This window comes from Crocuta crocuta, unplaced genomic scaffold (assembly GCF_008692635.1).
Source record: "Crocuta crocuta isolate KB4526 unplaced genomic scaffold, BGI_CrCroc_1.0 scaffold84, whole genome shotgun sequence".
NCBI lineage: Eukaryota > Metazoa > Chordata > Mammalia > Carnivora > Hyaenidae > Crocuta > Crocuta crocuta.
This window is the reverse complement of record NW_027530213.1, coordinates 6,023,859-6,034,173: the sequence shown is the minus strand read 5'-3', so window position 1 is coordinate 6,034,173 and position 10,315 is coordinate 6,023,859. Positions and strand designations below refer to the sequence as shown.

General features: G+C 45.4%; 1 protein-coding gene across 1 annotated transcript in view; it reads right to left on the bottom strand.

Moving 5' to 3' along the window:
- The window catches only part of RCAN1 (regulator of calcineurin 1), a 12,240-nt gene extending 10,851 nt beyond the window's left edge, over positions 1-1,389 (bottom strand). Inside the window, exon 1 of the mRNA XM_077765475.1 lies at positions 1,207-1,389. Within this exon, the coding sequence (XP_077621601.1) occupies positions 1,207-1,293 (87 nt within the window). The 5' untranslated portion in view covers positions 1,294-1,389. The remainder of the gene's footprint in view (positions 1-1,206) is intronic.
- Between the last annotated feature and the right edge of the window lie 8,926 nt (positions 1,390-10,315).

Below are 10,315 nucleotides of genomic sequence, written 5' to 3'. Positions count from 1 at the left end.
GAGCTCGGGCAAGTTTCTAGCCCACAGCACGTGCGTATATTTGGAATTTCGCATGGCCTCATCAGTGGGCCTTGTGACCAACTGTTTAGTTTTGACGTTATGATTCAGAATTTAGGGGAGATGACTTTGAGGAGTATTTTTAGAATACAAGTCAGGGCTCAGGACCAGAACACAAGAGAATGCACAGTATCTGTCAAATCCACATTACCAGGAAGCCATTCTCCTGTAAAATCATCTTATTTGTCCTAACAACGGATAGCTAGTTATTATAGCTGTTGGATGCCATCTCTCTTTGATTAAATAAATGGTTTTACTCACACAAGGCTAATATGAAATACATAAGATTTTGTAGAACTTTCACACACAAAATGTGCTGCGATCTCGTTCAAAAACCACTGCCCCGGCTCACAAGCATCATACACAGTTGCAGAGTTCAATTTGATTTAAAAATAAATCCTTCACATGTCCCAATATGGCATTGCCTATAAAGCGTGTAATATGAACACCGTACCCAAACACAACACACAGAATTCACTCATATACATTATTGTTAAAGATCAAGTAGACAGCTGGGTAGCCACTGATGGAAATCTTACATCTTAATCGAATGAAGAAGAAAAGCATGGTAATCAAAATTACTACTTACACTAATTACCACCAATGAGCGCTGCTTCCCAGGAAGTACGCTCATCCCACACTTAAACTTGAGATATTTATCCAGTTTTATTGCTTGCTATGGCTGCATTTTCCCTAGCTAAAGAAATCTGAAAACTTGACGACAGATCCTTGTAATTACCACAGACCTACACATATCTTGGCGGTATTTATTTCCTAAGATAAAATTACATTATTCTGATCTCTAGATGGCAAAGTGAAACGCTGTTCACCGTCAGAAAAAAGCTTCCCTCTAAATGTTTACGTACAACCTACACAGAATGCAAAATACAAATTGTGTTAACACTCTGCAGTACGGGTTGGTCAGAGGACCTGATGCTTTCAAATACTGAGAGCTTTGAAAATTCCTTCACAGCGAATCCCTCAGGCCACCGCTTTGTTTGATAAAGCACCAAATATTCTGGACTCATTTCAAAACCCCCAAGCCCGCGGGACAGCCACATGCCACCCCCGCAGACATTTCAGGTACTCGTCCCAATTAACACAATGCTTTGAAAACTCTCAAAGATCCCATTATATTAGAAGCCTTACCCTGGTTTCACTTTCGCTGAAGATATCACTGTTTGGCACACAGGCAATCAGGGAGCTAAAACTGTAGTTGAAGTTTCTAAAGTGCATCTTGCTTTCTTACAGAGAAAGCACTAGCGACTCAGGCAGTCAAGCCCCAAGTGAGGTTCCTTTGCAAGAGGCTGGAGGTGTCTAGCTCCAGCCGGCCCTTATAAAGCACCGAAGCCCAGCCCCACTGGGGAAAAAAAAAAAAAAAAAAAAAGCACAGCTTCCAAGAGCATCCTGTTTGGACAGCAAATTCCTGAGTCAAGTCCTGCATGCTTTCAGGCAGACAGAGACAGAGTGTAAGTTTCTACTGGAAAGAGGTGACGTCAACACCTTAGTCATTTTCCCTATGCTAATTAACTTTGCTTGGGGAGGATGGAAAAAACGGCCAAGGTTTGCCTTGCAGCTGCTTTATCAACTCCTCTTGCAACATAGTTTCCACTGGTAATAATTCCATTCAGCCACTCCGACACCATGCCTCAGCTGAATGGGACCACCCTTCTTAAGATGGAAAATGTTACAGAAGAAAAATGAGGAAGGTCTCAGCAGTAAACAGTAATTAGCCTCTAGGGGAGTGCTGAGCCTTTGGGAAACCTGGGAACTCAAGCCTTGACTAGTTTGATCCCTGTAATTCCCTGAAAACCTCAATCCAAGTTTCATGTTGGGGTATTAGAGAAAACGTTTTGAAATCTTTCTTGGTCAATGAACTCTGTTTTTAAAGAAAAAAAGTGGAATTCATTTTGAAATATGGCGCTCCCCCCCCCCAATTGAACTTTACTGGATGAATGTCCCAATTCCCACTTGTATTCCACAGTATTCAAGCAATCCTGGGATTTGTCATTGGAAAATTTTATTATTGTAATTTGGACACTAGGAATATGCAACATTTGGATCATTTTCTAAGAGCTACTGGATTCAGAAAAAGATACAAAAACATTTGAGAGAACAGTAGCCTCTGGAGTTGAGAAGAGAAACACTGAGATCAGTTGTCCTGCTTTGAGACACAGACTAAAAGTTGTGTTTTTCTTTTCATAGAAAAGGAAGAAGAAATGGAAAGAATGTATGCTATCCTCATGAGGCTACCTGAAAAGGGGCTCCTTTTCAGGTAAGATATCTGGAGTGGAGAACATACTGGGAGGCAGGATTCTAGTTCCTTCCAAGGGCTGCAACTCTGAAGTGCTAAGCACTTTACCAGTTTGGATCCCTGTGGCAGCCTGAGTCCCGGGTCCCTCCCAATCTCCCCCAATACATTATCACCTAGAAGCACTCTAGTTACTCAAGTTACAAAGCACACGGAGAGACACCGCCTAAGCTTCCAGAAAGTTAACTAGAACCCTGCCATTCACATGTAAAAATTAACTTCAAAGAATCATTAAAGTCAGCCAGTAATATTCAAGTCTTCAATAATGGCGCAAAACCAAACCAGAGCATTTGTCCCTCCAAAAAAGGAAAAGCAAAGTCTTCTTGGATGAAGACTTGCTTAATTTCAACGCGCACTGCCTGCCTCACTGCCAACTGTAGAGTTATGTTAGAAACCAGTTCCGGTGTTTGTGTTGCCAAATTACCCATAACTCCCAACCCGAAAGATCTAAATGCATATATTCTAAAAAAGTTGGGAACACTGGGAATAGTACGGGGATGCATCAAACAGCACGGGGATGTGGTCACGTGAGATGGTGCTTGGCGACGGGTAGTGTGTGTTTGGGGGTGCTATTTTCAGTGCTGTCCGCAATGTGTCCCTGACACACACACACACACATTGTGGTGGTGGTAGTGCGGGTATGGGAGGTATTGNAGCTCCACCCCCTGGCCCCCCCTCCCCCCTTTCTCTTTCTCCTAGAGTCCACCTTAGCGAATAGACTGATCAGAGGAGGAAGAAGAGGCAAATTTCTGCTCAGAGAAATAAATGATAAATGATCGATCTTTCACTAGGCTGCCCAAAAAGCCTAGCGTGTGATTCTGTACCTGCCTTTGACTTGATATTAAAGTCCATTTGAATCAAGTTGTGAACCTGAGCGCTCCCAGTTTTACACCCGGAATAGGAGCTCAAGACAATAGCCAATTGTAGGGAGGCTGAAAAGAATGCTTTTTGGCAAAACTCCTTGGGTCGCAAAGTGACCAGGGCCTTGGACCAGAGAAGGGCACCTAGGGTCCCTCAGCACTGGCTTCCTCGGCTACTGTGTGAGAGGCATGGAGCACATGTGGGTTTTCAAAGTACGTCACTGAGTAGCAAGGCTCCTTCATGGAGCTCCAGCCCCGGCTGGCCAAGAGGACAGCCACCTGTCCCTGTACCCAGAGGTAACACTGGTTTAAAAGCATCTCCGTTTCCCTCCACCTGCTAATCTGACAGTTCTCATCAGGAACGTCCACTCTTCAGGGCACCTGGGTGGCTCAGTTGGTTAAGTGTCCGAGTGGCTCAGTTCATGACCTCTAGGTTCGTGAGTTCAAGCCCTGCGTCTAGCTCGAGCTCTGTGCTGATAGCTTGGAGCCTGGAGCCTGCATCCGATTCTGTTTTTCCCTCCCTCTCGGCCCCCTCCCCCACCTCAAGAATAAATAAACATTAAACAAATTTTTTAAGGAATGTCCACTCTTCAACTGCGGGTCTATGATACATGAACTTGGATTTCTAAATGTCCTATGTGAAAGAATTACACTGTAAATAGTGATTGTCCTTATGGAGGATAAAAATTGTTCCAAAACAAGTATTCAAAAAAAAATGGACATTCCTACATGTACATCCCTTGTCGTTTGGGAGACAAGTACGTTCCTGATTCTTGTTTGCTAGTCAGATAGAAGTGATTTGAAGAAAGCAGTGCCTAATGTCTCATTAGAGCTCTTGAAAAACATACCAAAAATTGCACTTAAAAATAGTAAAACTGACACCAGACGTTAAAGAAGAAGTGAAATGCTTTAGTCAACTGAAAGCTTTAGATGTTTTGCATTTCTTCCATTCATCCCATAAAAATCCTAACTTCATCTCTTTAACTTGCGTTTGCTTCCTCCGGCTCCACGCAGACAGAGCATATTTTCACTAAGAAGTTTTCTATTTTCAGGGAGGAAAAACTGAGGTTTAGGTTGAATTCCACCGTTTCCATTACAGCATTCCTGAAGCAAAGTTAGGATGACCTCAGTGCGTCCTCATAAACCCCATGGAGTTTGCAACTAAGCCAAGAATGTGCCACCACCAGGGAAACTTTCTACAAAAACGACCAGAAAGGGAAACTGAGTTTGGACTTTGATGTGCAAACTCAAGCAGAGCAAAGNGTGGGGTGGGGAATGACACACCTGATTGAGATAAAAGGTATCATTTTAAAGAGCATTTATCTTGAACGCTAATGAAACTTGTGGTTTAGTTGACTCTTTTAACTTCTGAGATAATGGAATTGTTTTACTGTTACTTCATATTTGTAGCCCTTTCTGTCTACAATGTGGAGCTTTGTTCTTCCAATCTCAGTGACTATACAATGTAAACACCCAGAAGCTCACTCCTACTCGTTCTTATCATCTCCCAGTCTAAACGCTGGTATTAACTGAGGGGAGCAATCTTGTCCTCAGCTCGTAAACCCGGTTAGTACCAAATTCAGCATTGCAGTGGGATCAAACAACATGATATAGGCAGAGTGCTGGGCATGGCGCCTGAAACAACCAGTGATTGTTGTGTGTTAGCTGCGTCTCTACTTTCTACTTCACCTCTCATGATCTTAAGGTTCAGAAGGGCATAGTTCAATTAGGAGAGCCAGGACTCACCCTGGTCTTTCGATTGCAGATTCCAGGCTTGTTCCACAAAACCCCAGCACCATGCCCACCAAGCAGTAGCGCCTTCTGGTGTCGGAGCTCATTTCCCCATCTCTGTTCTCTCAGTTGCCTGGCTGGACTGTCTAGGGCATCTTGGATGTCTTCCTTTTCTAAGGGCTCTGCCCGCAGAAGCATGGAGAGTTCTGTGGATTCTCTGCACCACTGTCCATTTTGCACTCCCTGCACACCACTTCAGGTGGCTTCTGCGACTGCCATACCTTTCTAACTGGTCTCATTGTGCCAATTTCTTATTGCTTCAATATAGTACGCTAATTCCCACAACATATAACTTCCTGAAGTCAAGCTTGATCACATTTCTCTCTCACTGGAAAAACTTCAGCGACTTCCCACTGTTTCTTGGGTTGAAGATGAAGACTTTGACTTAGTATTCATGCATGCATGCATCCACCCATCCATCCACCCATCCACCCATCCATCCACCCATCCACCCAACCATCCACCCATCCACCCACCCATCCATCCACCCACCCACCCAACCATCCACCCATCCATCCATCCATCCATCCACCCACCCATCCAACCATCCACCCCTCACCCACCCAACCATCCATCCACCATCACCCACCCAACCATCCATCCATTCCCCCATCCATCCATCTATCCATCCATTCTTTCACCCAAGCAGTTTTTTAGGTGTTGGGGATTCAAGGGTGAACAAAACAGACAAAACTCTCTGCCTTCATAAAGCTTACATTCTAGATGGGAAGAGAAGAAAAAGAAAAGAAACAAGATCAATGGGTAAAATACACAGTGTGGTTAGACAGTGATACGCGCTGGGGAAAAGACACGGAGAGAAGCTAGCAAAAGCTGGGAAAAGATGTTAAAAGAGAGACGAGCCAGAGAAGGCGTCCTTGAGAAGATGTCACGTGGAAGCATCAGATCTGAATGCCGCCTTCCGTGCCTGGGAACACAAAGACACCAACCCAAGAGAGCCTTGGCATACTGAAAGCCCAGCAGGAGGCTCTGGGTGGCTGCAGGGGGGAGGCATGGAGAAAGTGGTTGGGAACAAGGCCATGGGAGCCTTTGAGCCCTGAAAGAACTCTGGCTTATATTCTGATGGAGGTGGCAGCCACCAGGGGGTTTTGAGCAGGACTTGACTTCCATACAACAGAACCACTCCAGTATCTTAGTTCAGACTAGAGCCAAGGGCAGGGTGGAAGCAAGATGCCCAGGGAGGAATGAGGTCTTTCCCGGCCATGGAGCCCTCAGCCAGCTACTCTCTGGTCTCTCCTCTGCCCTTCAGACTCCTATATGTCCCTTCAAACGCATCACAAACACAGCTTCTCCAGGAGACACCCCCCGCCCCCTCTTCCCCCGTTAACCCAGCGACCCTCTGGGCTCTCTCCATAGTTCCATTCTTATCTGGCAATCTCCCCGACTGCCTGCAGTGAAAGCCACATAGGGGCAACAGAACTCATTCTGTGCTTCCTGGAGACTAACTGTTTGTGACACTCAGAGACCGCCCCAGGGAGGGCCCATCTGAGGCTGCCAAGGAGCCAGAATGCACCAGGCATCAAAGAGCCATGGCCCTTGGTGTTCCTGACTGAAGGGTGTTTCTGAGTCTTTGGTTTGAGCCAAGGCCATGCCATTCCTTTTTGTCACAGGACGTGCTGTAGCATCGGTAAAGGCACGTGTGTCCCCAGAGGGTGCCAGTCCTGTTCTGGGGCACACGTTCTCTGTCCCTGCTGTGCGGGAGCAGGTCACCCGGGCGTGGGGGACAGGGCCATCAAGTCCAGGCTGGGAGACCCCACCCCCTGGGGTCTCTACCAGAAGCCTGTGATTCTTCAGGGTCCCCGGCAGCAGTCTTGAAAATCCTCTGCATGTGGGAAGAACATGTTCAGCTTACTGTATTTTCACTTCTTATTTTTAGGGTGTTTTGTAAGGTGCCCAGTGTAGCATTGAGATTGTGTAGAATTTACGAACAAAAATGCTTTTACTGGCAGATGTACTGAAAAGTCTTTTTCCTGCCAATGAGATTCATGATCAAACCCCATGGAGACCATTAGTCTATGCGGTAGTGTGATTAAACTCCCAATTTTCTTTGAGCTTCGTCCGAACGATCATGTAGAAGAAAGAGAGCAGGAAAAATGTTCTTCTTTTTGATCTCCAAAGGAATCTTCAATCTCGTTCTCTGTTAGGAGGAATCAGGGAATTTTGGGAGGAGGCCAGATTTGGGCTCAGGAATTTATTGCTTTTAGCATTGCTTTATTACTGGTAAAATCAGCTGTATCATGGGGAGGGGCCTCCATTTCAAAGCAAATGTAAAACAAAGCAGGTGACCTTTCTGGGCTTCAGGGTTCTAACCAGAACCCCCTTAAAAAACTGGGCAGGTAGGGGTTCCCCCATGACAGAGGGTGATGCCTATGATAAGAATTCCAAATCTACAATAAGAAAACCATCTTAAGTGAAGATCACCTCTGTGTTTAATCAGCGCTAATCTTCTGGATCTGCAGGATACCATGGAAGGAATGATATTAATATTAAGCTTCAGCCTGGCACACTTCTGATCATTTGAAAAATAGAAAAGTCTGACGGATCTGCTACTTTTCATGGATTAGTACAAGATAGTGTGCACCTAATTAGTATTTCTGTGATAACACAGAGCGTTCAAGGACTTAAGTCTATAATATGGGTGGCTTATTGATGCCAGTGCCAAAAAGATCAATAAAATAACCATATATTTTAGCAGAAGGGCAAACATACTCTGTTAAAGGTTATGGAAGAGATTTTTTAAAAATGCAATCATCAAAAAAAAAAAGAAAAAGAGAAAAAATAAAATGATATTTTTATTTCCTAATCAGTTGATTAGGAAAAAGTAGGGACAAAGAACATGTTGAAATATATATCTTAAAAAAAGAGGTCACGGTTCATACAAGATTTCATCTTGGTTGTTAAATTCCACGTGAGCTCAAAATCCCATTAACTTCTGTTTCCTTATTACCTCAATCTTTCCTTCGTACATAAAGGTTAAACAACCCTCTGTGACTTTGGAAACTCGAGGCTTACAAGGCTGAAGATGGAGAAAAGAGCCGTAGGCAAATCAGAACTGTACTTAATGAATGGCCTGGAGACGGGCCGACGTGGATGAAGGGAGGTAACATTTATTTAATTTAGAGATGACTGCGGCCAAAGCTACCCTAATTAATCATCCCTTATTTGCCCTCTTTAGTCTAGTCCTTTCCCGACTCACCTCGCTTTAATTACTGATTTTAACTTCTGCCTTGATGCCTTCCTCAGCTGGGGCACAATCTTGTGGCGAACCCCCCGCCCTGTCCGGGGCAGGAGGCAAGCGACAGTCTGCCCCTGTGCTCACCACTCACGGGGACCTGGTTATCTCTCCTCCCAGCCCTGCACTGATTCATTCCCATCAAGTAAATCACCTCTCCCCACCCTTTATAAGTTTATTTACTTATTTATTTGGGGGGGGGGACAGAGAGAGAGAGAGGGAGAAAGAGAATCCCAGGCAGGCTCCCAACTGTCAGCACAGAGCCTGTCGCGGGGCTCGAACTCACAAATCCGTGAGATCATGACCAGAGCCGAAATCCAGAGTCGGAGGCTCAAGTGACTGAGCCACACAGGCGCCCCTCTAAATCCCTTTCCATTCAAAGTATGAGCTCTGCTTTCCAGTGTGAACACAGACGGAAGAACCCTGTTGAATATTCCATGCTCCTCCGGGAACAACTGACCCAACCAGACGTGGGCAGGACGTGGGCCGCCGGGAGGCAGAAGCCACATGTCATTCCAGTAGGTTCTCCCGGGGAACCTGGCCCGGTGCTGGGGCCCCGCAACAGCCTCTCAATACCCGGCGAGCGTCTGGCTAAACAAGCAGAAGACACAAAAGTGAGGGGATTGTGCAAGAGGGAGGAAAGAACAGAGCAAAACCCAAATCTGTAAACACCAGATATAAAACACCGTTTTCAAAAAATGTGCTATGCAGCGTTTGCATCCACGCCCGATTTAAAAACTCAGGAGTCAGCTCAGAAATCATTCTCTGCCAAATGCGGGAGAAGAGAAACGTGTGTCCTGAGTGCATTCCTGCTCTTTCCACGACCGCCCCCAGGCCCTGTTTCCCTGTCTGTCGCTGAGAAGTTTCCAACAAAGCCCCAGCTGATGTTGCCTTTTTATACTGACGTTGCCCTCTTCCCTGATTATTTAAAAGTCTGAAAACAAGTGGCATGAGGAAATACATCCTGTCTTCGCGAGGATGGCACATTGATTTAAAATATACTTAAAAAAAAAAAAAAAGGTAAACTACCAACACAGAGCAAACAAGACCCCACCGCGACTTGGATGTTGACATGCACCGTCAAAAATGAGAACAACTGAGCCAACTTTGTTCATTAGGGAAATTTGGGCGTTTCTGTCAAGTGACCAGAACCTGGGCACATCTTTACCCCATGGCGTCTGCGGTGGAGGAGCTGTCCTCTTAGGTCTAGAATTGCCAGCTCCCCAACACTTAAAAAAGTTAGTTGTCTGTATTTAAAAACTGGGAAGTTTCACAAATAGATTTTTAAAAAAAAATTTTAATGCTTTTTTTTGTTTTTTTGGGGTTTTTTAAAAAAATATTTTTATTTATTTCTAGGATAGAGAGAGACAGCGTGAACAGGGGAGGGTCAGAGAGAGAGGGAGATACAGACTCTGAAACAGGCTCCAGGTTCTGAGCTGGCTGTCAGCACAGAGTNTTGTTTTGTTTTGTTTTTGAGAGAGAGACACACACACAGGGTGAGCAAGGAGAGGCAGAGAGAGAGAGGGAGACACAGAATCCAAAGCAGGGTCCAGGCTCTGAGCTGTCAGCACAGAGCCCGACGCGGGGCTTGAACCCGTGAACCGTGAGATCATAACCTGAGCCAAAGTCGGACGCTTCACCGACTGAGCCACCCAGGTGGCCTTAGAAATAGAATTTCTGGCTTCTTTGGGGGGTGGGGGAAAGAAGGGAAGATGTGGCAGTTCAGGGCCCAGAGACCCATACGGCAATGGCTGGACTGGTGGCTAAACCCCATGCTTTCCAGATATCACTGAACCCATCGCTCCAGACCCCAAAGGCATTTGAGCTTCTGGCCTCTGGCTTAATTTAGTAAGTTATCAAAAATAGCCCAGTCCCTTGCTGTGAGCCAGACACTGAGAGACAGGGGTAAACGTGAAATGGCTCACCCACCCAGCCCCCTGGCTCCAAGTGTCCTAGGTCACTTAATCTACTTCAAATAATACATTTATTTGTTTAAAAAAAATTAACGTTTATTTCTGAGAGAGAGAGAGAGAGAGAGAGAGTGCG